The sequence below is a fragment of the Nannospalax galili genome, unplaced genomic scaffold (assembly GCF_000622305.1).
Source record: "Nannospalax galili isolate Female #2095 unplaced genomic scaffold, S.galili_v1.0 scaffold1744, whole genome shotgun sequence".
Taxonomy (NCBI): Eukaryota; Metazoa; Chordata; class Mammalia; order Rodentia; family Spalacidae; genus Nannospalax; species Nannospalax galili.
In genome coordinates this window covers 105,665-118,316 of record NW_008351359.1, presented here as the reverse complement: position 1 = coordinate 118,316, position 12,652 = coordinate 105,665, and the positions used below count along the sequence as shown (strand labels likewise).

Genomic DNA, 12,652 nt, shown 5'->3' with positions numbered 1-12,652 from the left:
AGGCCCTTCTCTGTCATGTCTACTTGGAGTTCTAGGTATCTTCTGGTTGAATGCTTCCTTCCTTGGATTTGGGAGCGTTACTTCTTATAATTTTATTGAATAGGTTTTCTATGACTTTGGTTTTTATCACACCTCTTCTATCCCAGAGACCTCGGGTTTGATCTACTGATCATAACTAAGTTCTTCAAAGTTGGGCTCAGGCTAGTTTTTCCTCCTTCCTGATGTTTTAATGCATTTCTTGTTTTCTATCCCAAATACTTTCTTCTGTTTCATCTAGTCTACTGGTGACCCTGTCAACTGGGACAGCTGCATGTCCAGCATTTTCAAAATCATTTAAATTACAACTGAATTGACGATGAAAATCTAAAATCATTTCATGCTCAGCGCCCGCATACACCAGCAGACTCTGCCCGGCCCGCGGTTGGCTGGGGTCTGGAATGTCCCTTCTAGAAGGCTCAGGACAGCGCAGGCGCAGCGGCTGGCCACGTGGGCCGTGCGAGACACCCCCCCGCTCCCCGGCTACGTCCTCCCCGCCGGAAGCTGCCACAGGGGCCAGCACTCAGCGGCTGGACACCGGAAGTCTCCACAGGGACCAGCACCGGAAGCCGGCAAACGCGGAGAGCACGCCGGGAGAGAGCCCTAACCCTGCCCTCTGCTAGCCCCTTCTCCCGGGGTCGGCTTTGCTGAGACGGCCTTACGTCACTTCCTCGGCGACTGTGCGCAGGCCCGCCCCCGACGCGGCCGTAACCCAGGGCAACCGCCCCGCTCTCCCCGCTGGCGAGGACCAGCGGCTCCAGGCCTTCCTTCCCCACGGACCCCTTCTGAGCGTCTGAGCGGCCACGGCCGCGTCCTCGCGTCGGGAAGTTCCTGGGACACTGCGCGGGCGGAAGAGAGCTCACGGCGGGGAAGCGAGCGGAGAGGAGGTAGGGGCGGGGCGGGGGCGGGGCCAGTGCTCGAAGGGGCGGGGCCTGTGCGGCCCTCCCGGACCTCCGCGAGGAGCCGCGGGTGGTACCGTGGGAACCACTGGGAGGAAGAAGGGGAGGAGCCGGTGCCGGGGCGAGCAGGTGGGTCTGCGGAAGGGGAGGGGCTTCTGGAGGAAGGAGGAGCCAAGCGTGAAGGGTCTGGGCGCCAGGAGAGATAGGAGGTGTGGGGGGACTGGTGCTTTCTGGAGGGGCTTTCTCTGGCGTTTTGAGACAGGGTCTCCCTGTAGCCGCAGCTGGCCTGGAACTCACTATGTGGACCGGGCTGGCCTCGATCTCACAGAGATCCGCCTGCCTCTGCGTCCCCAGTGCTGGGATTAAAGGTGTGCACCACCACGACTAGCTGTGAGGTTTTTGAGAGCTGAGAAGACGATGTTCTCGGGGCTAGGCACTTAGTGAAGTCATGGGTACAAGTCGAAAAAGGGCAAGATGAGACATCAAAGAAAGAGAGTGAGGGTGTGGGAGAGAGAGAGAGAGAAAAAGAGAGAAGGTGCCCGCAAGAGTTGGGAGTGGTTGGAGTAGAAATGGTCTGATCTCAGGGAATGGTTGTATACAACTTAGGTGTAAATGTAAACCTTTCCTTAGGATTACCTACATTCATGGATCTAGAACACTGCAGATGGGACTTAGACGTGCAGGTCACACTGATGTGAACGGAATATGCAGCTGGGTGAATACTTCGTAAATAGAGGAGCTCCGCAGGCTGTTCCCCTTGCTTTCTTCAACGTCTTTTTTTCTGTGATATGGATGATGGTGTGATGATATGCTGGTCAAACTAAGGGAGTCTTGAAGCAGATAGGGACCAAACTGTAGGGCATCCAGGTCAGGTTATGAATTATCTAAGCCAGTTAGTTGATAACCCAAAACCAAGAAGGAGAAATGTTACAGAGATCTGCTCCGTTTGGAGGTCTGCTTTAGCACCCCAGCATCTGTGCATGCAGGGCACACATACCCTTCTCAAGGGAGACCCGGAAACCCCCAGCTCCGATGCATCTAGTGAGGGTTTTGGCATATGAATCTGATCGTCACATTGCACATGATGAGAGCAGAAACCAAGCTGCCTTTTGCAGAGGGCTGGCAGGAGGTTCTGTTGTGCTGGTGGGAGCTGGAGGTGGCAATGTTGGAGTCCAGACCAGAGCCTTCCAAGAGCAGGATCGTGTTCCTAGTTGTACTGAGTAACGTGGTTGGGCCTGCTCTTGGCTTTATAATTTGAGTCTGGCTTTGTGACCCACTTCTTCCTGGAGATTCTGCAGGCTGCATAGTAACTTGCAGTAGCTTTCTTTGCTGTTAAAAATAGTGTGGGGTGTGTGTGTGTGTGAGTGTGTGTGTGTAGGCCAGAGGTCAACCTTGGGTATCATTCCTCAGGAGTCATCTACTCTGTGTTCTGAGATGGAACATCTCACTAGGAGCTGAGGCTCCAATCTGTCATCAGTCTTCTGCCTTCCTAGCATCAGGATTACAAATGCCTGACTTTGCCTGGCATTCATGGGGGCTGGGGATCGAACTTGGGTCCTCAGGCTTGTGTGGCAAGCGCTTCACTGACTCAGCCATCTTTCCAAGCCCATCTTAGTCCCCTCCCTTTTTGGGAGGGCTGGAGGGATGGCTCTGTAGGTAAGAGCACTTGTCATGCACTCTTGGAGACCAAAGTTTGGATTTCCAACACCCATGTTAAAGTTGGATGTATTGTGTGCCTATGACCCCAGTACTAGGGGGTGTGTAGATACAGGATGGTCACTGGGGCCTGCTGGCCAGATAGCCAGACTACCATGTCCAGTCTTTGTGGATGTTTGATTGCTTTGTGGACATTTTTGTCCACTCTGTTAGCATGCATTAAATGACAACAATGGCTGATGAGAGATGAAGGCACATTGTAGGAGGAAAACTAGGTTTTAGGACCATGGACTAACTACACATTTTTGTTTTATTAGTGTGCGTATTTGTGTAGATGTGTGATGATGATGATGATGATGATGATGTGATGGTGGTGGTGGTGGTGTGTGTATGCGTGCGTGTGCATGCATGTGAGCACAAGTCCTCAGTGTATGCTTTAAATGCTTTTACCTGATGAGTCATCTCACTGGCCTTGTTTTTTTTTTTTTTAATTAGGGAATGTCCACTGCCATTCTTTCAGTTTGGAAAACATCCTGATCTGCTTGGAGAACATCAGTGTTCTGAGGTGATATATAATGAATTGATGTGCATTAATCCAACCTTTTGACTAGTTCTGATGTCAGTGTGTCAGTGTAGGTCATGAGTAAAGTGCTTATTAAAAATAGAGTTTCTAGGCTGGACTCGTTGGTGGACACCTTCAATCCTAGCACTCAGGAGGCAGAGTGAGTTCCAGAACAGCCAGAGCTACATAGTGGGACCTTGCCTCAAATAAAAAAGGGCATTTTTAACAAAATATGAAAAGTACTTTAAAAACATTCTTGGCACTTAATAAAAGAGCTTTCATTTTTATTACTTTATTTTGCTACAGTGTTGGAATGTGACTGTACCATCTTCTTTTGAAAAAATTTAGGGCAGGGATGGAGAGATGGTTCAGTGGTTAAGAATGCTTGCTGTTCTTCCAGCAGACCCTCGTTTGGTTCCCAACACCCACATGGTAGCTAACTCCAATCTGTAACTCCAATTCCAGGGATCCAATGCCCTCTTCTGGCCTATGCAGGGCTTTACACATGGTGCACTTACATACATGTAGGCAAAACACTCATACAGATAAAACTAAAAATAATACATAAAGCCGGGCATGGTGGTGCATGCCTGTAGTTCCAGCACTTGGGAGGCAGAGGCAGGCGGATCTCTGTGAGTTCAAGGCCAACTTGGTCTACATAGTGAGCTCCAGACCAGCTCGGGCTACAGGGAGACCCTGTTCAAAAAAATTTTAACATAAAAAAAAGTAAAAATTTTTTGATTTATTGATTTTTATTCCATGTGTATGAATGTCTCACCTGCATGTAAGTGTACCACATGCTTGCAGAGCTGTGAAGGCCAGAAGAGGGCATTTGATCCCCTGGAATTGGAGTTACAAGCAGTTGTTAGCTACCATGTGGGTGCTGGGAATCAAACTTGGGTCTCTGCAAGAGCAGCCAGCGCTTTTAACCATGGAGCCATCTCTCCAGCCCTGGACCATCTAATATCCTCATGTGGTTCAGTTTCTATCGGAGCATAGGTACTTATCCTAAGTTGAATCTCATTTTTTGCCAGCCCTCACTGGCTACCTATATGTAGTTTTCTTTCAGTCTTCTCATGACCCGTGAGACGTAGTTCAAATAGCTGGAAATGGTTACTCTGGAAGAGAGATGGACAAGCAGAGCTCTTTAATAGGGTCACTGTTGAGTCAGTGGGTGCTCTGGATCCATAATTATTTACTCTTTGTACTGGTAGACCACTTTGTGATTTGGATGCCGGCATTTTTAGAGGGTCCATAGGCTTCCCAAAGCTGCACACTGATGCCCATCACAAAGCCTTGCTCCAGAGAGGGCAAGGGAATGCTCACAGTGTACAGAAGGAAGGGCTTTCTAACAGCAAAGGCTTTCTCCAATTTACTGGTCTTTAGAATGACCCAGAGTTTAAAAATAAACAGCATCAGTGCCTGGCTAGAAGTGCATAGCTGAGATCCAGTCACTGGTGACTAAGGCAGGTGGGCGGAGGGCAGCCAGAAAGAAGGTAGAGCTCACCCTGGCAGCAGAGCAAGCTCTTGTGGCCAAAAAAATCCCATCCAGCCAGGGCTGGTTCATGAACACTGGGAGGTAGAGGCTTCCAGGCCACTGGAGGCTTGCTCATGTGAGCCTGTAGCAGCTGTGGCATCAAGCGTGGGACCCATGTCAGCTCAATTAAATAAGGGCCCAAAGGGGAGGTGAAAAATAGGTGGCAGGCCAGCACTAGACTGAGAACTATTTGAGACTGGTTGCTGCTGGTTGAGGGAGAGTATGACTTACATACGACCACTGGATGGGCTGACTAGACTCCAGTGGACGCATTTACACTGAAGGACATTTGGGTACAAATACCTGAATGAGTAGGACTCAGCATGTATGTCAGAGTGTATAGGGTTCGGTGGGAGGATTTGGGGGGGTATGGATGGGGGAGGGGGTCTGGATTTGAGTGGGAAATGTTATATGAAATTTAAAAAGCTAAAAATTTTATATATATATATAACCCTATCCATCCCTCCACCCTCCCAGCACCTGTGCTGTGTCCAGGCCAAGCAATAATCAGACTCTGTAGTGAAGGTGTGAGAATTGGTTTTCTGCGTGGACCTAAGGGAGGAATTTTCAGGTTACATGATAATCTTGTTTCACCGTATGAGGGTTTACCAAGCTGTTTTCCAGATATTTACAAATACATTTTCGTACCCACCAGTAGTGAAGGAGGGCTCTGATATCGCCACGTCTTCACTGACGCTTGTTGCTTGACTTTGAGAACTAGTGCTTATTTGGAGTAGAGTGGGACAGCAGGTAGACGTAAGCACAGGAGCGTGAGCCTGCATCACATGCTTTACCAGCTTCCTCAGAGGCTTGTGGCTCGGTAGCCAACCTTGGGGGTTCTGGGAAAACATGAAGCCTGAGGATCAGTGAGTCACACTACCTGGTTCTAGTCTTTGATGTCTGCACAGTGCCATTTGGAATTTGGAATTTGTGTTCTCTGTAAGCCATAACCAGGGATAGACATAAAATAAAAATAATAAAGTATATTTAAAAAAAAAAATGAGGCGGAAGGAAAGTCTGCCTTCACAAAGCTGTCCTCTGATTCCCATGTGTGCACCATGGCCTGTGTGTCCACATCACACAGTCCATTAGTCTTTCATTAAAATTAGCTGTGTAGACCAGGCTGGCCTTGAACTCACAGAGATCCGCTTGCCTCTGCCTCCCAAGTGCTGGGACTAAAGGGGTGCATCATCACGCCCAGCTCAAGAAGTTGGATGATTTTGAAGTATTTCTTCTCAGTCTCTTATTGAATATTTTAAAATATTTCACCTGAGTTATTGACTTGCTTTTTACAAATAATAGTAATAATATTATTACTAAAACCAACTTGACTTGACATTGCAGGAGGAAGATGTTAGAAACTGTCAGCATCCACCCTGGTAATGGATCTCTGTCAGAAAAATGAGACTGATATAGAAAATAATGAAAGTAAGAAAATTCAAGGCACAGAAGAAACTGAACTAACTTTAACTTGTCTGGATAAGAGAAGCGAAAAGAATCATGTTTGTTGTCTTCTCAGAGTCAGTGACCTCACACTGGAAGAAGACAAAGGAGCCAGCGAGTTTACAATTGGCACTGGGTGGGAGGAAGCTGTGAGTGTCTTCTTGGGTCCTTCTCACTTGGGGATTTGCTAGAGGTCTTTAACTAAAGTGGTTTCTTATAGTACCAAAGAGGTGCAGTCAATGGAAGATAGGCCTCTTGGATGGAGGAGAGGTAAAATAGAGCAATAACAGAGCCTGCTAGTGAGTGTGCATCCATGGGCAGCTTCCATGTGGGTATTTGAGTACTCCTTGCTAAAGTGCTCCGTTCAGCCTGTCAGTAGCCATCCAGGGCCTCATGTTGTGGAGAATGCCGAAACATCCAGAAGGGGACACGACATGTCAGAGATCACCTGACCAGTACGTGGGCAAAGGGCTTAGTGAAATGCTGTGCAAGTCTGGCAACCTGAGTTCTGTCCCTGGAACCCATGAAAAATGGAAGGAGAGAACCAGCTCCACAGAGTTGTCCCCTGACCGCCACATGCGCACCAAGGAAGCTTGTTCAAATCTAAGATTAAATGAAGGATTTCCAGGTTACAAATATACATGTGATACCCAGTATATTTGAGTTTCAGATGAATGGTACCTAATCTACTTAATGTTAAGCCTATTACAGTTAGGGTCCTGTATTTTAAATTGTTTGTTTGTTTGTTTGTTTATTTATTTGGTCTTTTTGAAACGGTCTCCCTATAGCCCCAGCTGTCCTAGAACTCACTATGTAGACCAGGCTGGCCTTGAACTCACAGAGATCCGCCTGCCTCTGCCTCCTAAGTGCTGGGACTACAGGTGTGCATCACCATGCCCGGCCTATTACAGTTAGGGTCCTGTATTTTAAATTGTTTGTTTGTTTGTTTGTTTATTTGTTTGGTCTTTTTGAAACGGTCTCCCTATAGCCCCAGCTGTCCTAGAACTCACTATGTAGACCAGGCTGGCCTTGAACTCACAGAGATCCGCCTGCCTCTGCCTCCCAAGTGCTGGGACTACAGGTGTGTATCACCATGCCCGGATAAATTGTTTATTTTTATGAGTATTTAAGAACACCCATACACTGCAGTGCCCTCTGAGGCTACGAGAAGGTGTCAGATCCTCTGGAACTGAATTACAGACAGTTGTGAGCCTCCATGTGGGTGCTGGGAACCAAACCCAGGTCCTCCCCAGGACCAGCCAGTGCTCTTCACCACTGAGCCATCTCCCCAGCACTAGGGCCTGTATTTTTTAGGTGATAACTTCATTTTTGTTTTTATTTTGAAACGGTCTCCTTGTATTCCCAGCTGACCTTGAACTTTCTAGGTAGACCAGGCTGGCCTTGAAATCCCAGAGATCAGCCTACCTCTGCCTCCCAAGTGCTGAGAATAAAGATGTGAACCACGATGCCTGGCTGAGACCTTCATTTTAACAGTGACCTGTGGCTAGGTCAGCTAGGGGATTTCAGAAATAGCTAGGTATAGGTCAGCTTTGGGCACCCAGGTTTAGCTAAGTACCTGGGACTTAGCTCTGCTTGTTGCTGCCCCACAGCCTCTCTAAGCTTCAGACTTCCTTGTATGTGGCAAACCAATACCAGCAATCCATGGACTAGAATTAAGAACTTGGATTTTAATAGTACTGAGTTTAATGTACATCTGAAAGGAACTGTACTCGGCACTCCAGCAGTCCATTTACAAGTGCTGTTGTCTAGTGTTTTAGTGTTGATGCTCTTGCTAGTATAGTACTTAGGATTATCACATACTGCTATAAATACTGTTGCTCTGTGTGAGGCTGAATAAGTAGTAAAAGCTGGGGGTTTTGTTTTGCTTTCTGGAGGCAGATGCAGGAATATTATTGTGTGTTTAAGGCCTGCTAGGCTATATAATGTGACAGTGTCTTGAAAAAAGAAAGAATGAAAAAATAATATATATTTATATGTATATATATATATATATTTATATATATGGGGAATGGGCTGGAGAGATGGCTCATTGGTTAAAAGCACTGGATGCTCTTGCAGAGGGCCTTAGTTTCCTTCTCAGCACCCACATGGCAGCTCACAACCATGTACCCTCTTCTGGCCTCTGTGGGCACCATGCACACACATGTTGCAGTACATGTGTACAGGCAAACACTCATAGACATAAAATAAAAATAAACCTTTATAAGATTTATTTATAAATTTAATAAATATATTAAAAATATATATTTTGGTCCTTTTTTTTTTTTGAGACAGGGTCTCCCTGTAGACCAGGCTGGCCTTGAACTCACAGAGATCTGCCTGCTGCTGCCTCCGGAGTGCTAGGATTAAAGGCATGCACCACAACACCCAGCACAAATCTTTAATACATGTTTCAAATGAGTCAATTTTAAGAAGAAAGAAACTGGGTCAAATAAGACTGTCCAGACTGGGATGTGGCTAAGAAGAGGGCCACCAGAGCCATCACAGCTGGACAGAGTGACAGACTGCTCTCTTTGCAGGTCCACGGCTGGGGAAGGACTTCTGCAACTGCCTGCATCTGGTCAAGGAAGAAAGTGAAACTGGGGAGGCTGGGGGATGGCACCTGCCACGGCAGCTGCTGGTAAGAAAGTGAAACTGGGGAGGCTGGGGGATGGCACCTGCCACGGCAGCTGCTTGGTCTGTGTCAGCCTCGCCCAGGGGAGTCTGGAGGCCCAGTTCCTCTCAGAGGTTGGCAAATCCGACGTGGGAGCTGCAGCTGAAATGGGCCCCAAGAGGTGGAGTGGCCCCTCCCAGGCCCCCAGCACTGCTTCCAGGGACCCTCACAAGCTCTGCTTTCCCACCTGTGTGCATGGAGGAAAAGAAAGTCTGCAAATCAAGGAGTTTATCTGGTGCATGGAAGACTGGGGCGTCCCTGAGACAGTTAATGGCAAGGCCCCTGGGAACCCCAGCAGAGGTACAGACAGAAGGCTCCTCACCTTGGGCTCAATGACCTCCAAGGCCCTCGTAGTTCTGCCCCCCCTAAAAACCTCTCCCCCAAACAACCTGGAGGTTCTGGACAAGAAGAGCAAGAACGTTGTTTGGTGGTCAGAACAAAAGGTGCCGAGGGCAGAGGAGTGTGCGGCTTGTGCGGATGGATCGAAAATAGTTGACACAGTTGGTGGGAAAGGGGAAAAGAGGCCCTTCGAGCTGGCCAGCCACCTGAAGGCCACCGACATGCTACCTCTGTCTTCCCCTGCAGTCCGGACCCCTCTGCTGGCCGAGTCTCAGAAGTGCTGCCTGCACTGGTCTCTCCTTCCTAAGAAAAACTCTGTGTGTCCACCCAACCCGGTCAGCACCCACTGCCTTGCTGCCTTGCAGCTTTTGCAGGAACGGGATACAAAACTGCAGAGCCTCAAAGTTGAAAGCCAGGGAACCAAAACCTCCCAGGAACGCTCACTAGCACATTCTCACAGAAGCCAAGCAGGCCCCAGACAGTAGAGAATAAAATGTTCCCTAAACCGCTCTTGCCATCTCTCACAGTGAGCCGGGTTGTCATCCCCATCTCTACTCACAGATTCTTCTAGTTGGTCACAATATAGTTTCCTGGGAACAGGTGCTGCCTGAAACTTGTCCGTTTTTTGCCTCCCACGCCTCCCATTTTTCTCCATTCCTTCCTTCCTTCTTTTCCCTTCTCTGTTCCCATTTTTTTTTTTTTTTTAAATAGCAGAACCAGGGGAAATTGAACATCCTTGGATGGGTTTGAATTTATTCTCAAAAAACACCATATTGGGTGACTGTGTGGACACACACGTTGGAAGGTCGCCTGTGCTGCTCCCATGCCGGCCTTAGCCATGTGGCAGGCCTTCTTTCTGTTCTACAGTAGTGCTTTAACTTAGTACACTGGGTTGGCTTGAGGAAGTGAGTGCTTTAAGCTTAGTACACTGGGTTGGCTTGAGTGCTTTAAGCTTAGCACACTGGGTTGGCCTGAGGAGGTGGCTGCCTGATCTTTTTTGAACCTCAGTTCCTTCTGCCTCATTTTTTCCTCCCATCAAAAAAGACCTGAAATATTTAATTGAAAACTTCAGCTCTGTCTAAGTAGATATGCCAGGGTCCAAGGTGTTATACCATTGTATTCTGCTCAAGGACATACAATGTCCTTTGTCTCCTCCCTGTCCAGCATGTCACATCCTTGAGTCACATCTACCGCTCTCCATGGTCCTGAGTATCCAAGGGGCAGAGCCTCATACTGCAGTGTTGGGTGAATCTCTGTCCAGAAGTCCTGGCACAGTTTAATAAAATCCAGCCTGAGAAGCCGGTTAGGACTGCTTAGCCATGGGGAGAAGTCACTGAATACTGTAACCTGACAACGGCCTCCTGCAGCCTTATCTGTCATCTAAAATACTTGGGAACTCTCGACCCTAGATACTTAGGGAATGAAGCTCTTCCCTTCCCCCGTCTTCCCTCTGCCCTCATTTTCATCAGTGCATAGTCCTGAAGTTGTATATTAACTAGATGGAAATGAGTCTTAGGTTTAATTCTGAGTGATGTTGCTTGTGGACAGACGCTCTAACCATTTTGTAATATCAATAATCATTAAACTCCTTTGTAATTACCTAGTTTGAATTGCTTAGGGGTAGGCTGTGCTTGGGCTTGAGATTTTCCATTCCCTACATGGTGACAGAATGTGAGTGCATGTGTAGACATCTGCTTTACAGAATTGGTCTCCATAATACTGTATCAGCGAGCCTAGGTGTTTGGTTTGGATTTTTTCATTGATTTTTTATTTGTTTTTGGTTTCATCTAGCTCATACTGTTTTTGAGGCTGGCTTTGAACTGATCTTCCTGCCTTCAGCTCCCAAGTGCTGAGATACCAGGCCTGTGTCATTATGCCTGGCTTTTTGTTTTTTTTTTATATTTTATTATTTTTAATTTATGTGTTTGAGTGTCTTGCCTGCATGTATGTGAGTGCACCTGTTTTGTGCAGTGCTTCGGGGGTCAGAAGAGGGCTTTGGATTCCCCTGGAACTGGAGTTAAGGATGGTTCGTAGCCACCATGTGGGTGCTGGGAATTGAACCCGAGTCCTCTGCAAGAGCAGTCAGTGCTCTTAACCACTGAGCCATCTCTCCAGCCCTTTTTTTTTTTTTTTTTTTTGGTCTTTTTGAGACAGGGTTTCCCTGTAGCCCCAGCTGTCCTGGAACTCACTATGTAGACCAGGCTGGCCTTGAACTCACAGGGTTCCGCCTGCCTCTGCCTCCCAATGCTGGGACTGAAGGCGAGCGCCACCATGCCCGGCTTTTTTTTTTTTAAGCACCAGCCAGGAGTGGTGGAATAAGCCTGCAGTCCCAGCACTCAGAAAGCAGAAGCAGGACAGTTTTGAGCTTGGGCCAACATGGGCTTCGTAGCAGGACCCTATCTCAGAACAGACCAGAACAAACTGAAAAAGGAATGCTGGTCCTGCAGCACTCAGAACAGTATTGTTAGAGGTTGTATTAGTCACTTTTCTGTTGCTGTGATAAAACACTGTGACCAAGGGAACTTAAAAGAGGGTTTCTTGGCTGGGCGGGGTGGTGCATGCCTTTAATCCCAGCACTCAGGAGGCAGAGGCAGGCAGATCTCTGTGAGTTCGAGGCCAGCCTGGTCTACATAGTGAGTTCCAGGTCAGCTGGGGCTACAGGGAGACCCTGTCTCAAAAAGACCAAAAAAAAAAAGGGTTTCTTTAGCTCATGGTTCCAGAGGGGCAAGAGTCCATCATGGCGGGGAGGCATGGTGGCAGAGGTGGTTGAAGCAGGAGCAGAAGCTAAGCTCTCACCTTTTCAAGCAGGCACAGGAAGCAGGGGGTGACTGGAAATCTGGTGAGACATAAGAACTCTAAGCCCACCCCCATTGACGTGCTTCCTCCAGCATGGCCACACCTTCTAAGACCTCCCAAAACAGCCCCACCAACTGGGGACAAATGAGCCAAATACTTGGAGACTATGGGGGACATTCTCATTCAAACCACCAGAGAGTATCTGCCCACTGAAGCCAGCTACCTCTGTACCATCTACAAGCAAATGCTAGATTCTTTCTAAGATTCCCTTGAATGAAGAAGCTCCCTGGATTCTGTCCCTGTTAGAGTGGGTTTCCCACTGTTGTGGATGGTGTGCCCTAGGACCTGGCATGGGCCTGGGCCTGCCCGCTGAGCCAGGGGTATTTCCAGCCCCTTTTCTATAGCAGCAGAAGCTTGAATAAGCTCCATCTGTAAAGCAGGCAAAATTGTGTGCCTGGGACAGTGAGTGCCAGGCCACCTCCACAGCCCAGGGTGCTCTCCTTTTGAGATCCTAAGGCAGTTTGAAAATACTATTCTAATACAGGGTCACAATATAGGGTTTGTTGTTGCTGTTATGCTTTGTTTTTTTAAAATATTTTTATATATTCTCATTTTTGCATGAGTGTATTGCCTGCATGTGTGTAAGTGGACCTGTGTCATGCAATGCCCAAGGAGGTCAGAAGAGGGCATCTGATCCCCTGGAACTGGAG

The 12,652-nt window shown here is 47.9% G+C and overlaps 1 protein-coding gene across 1 annotated transcript; it reads left to right on the top strand.

Annotated features, from left to right (window-relative positions):
- The first annotated feature begins 284 nt into the window (after window positions 1–284).
- CUNH16orf46 (chromosome unknown C16orf46 homolog) lies at window positions 285–10,977 on the top strand. The gene is given in 7 exon segments (XM_008848265.2): window positions 285–923; window positions 3,087–3,156; window positions 6,035–6,282; window positions 8,674–8,774; window positions 8,824–9,516; window positions 9,518–9,613; window positions 9,615–10,977. Coding segments are annotated over 5 exon segments (1,203 nt in total). The 5' UTR covers window positions 285–923; window positions 3,087–3,156; window positions 6,035–6,072; the 3' UTR covers window positions 9,718–10,977.
- Window positions 10,978–12,652: the final 1,675 nt, after the last annotated feature.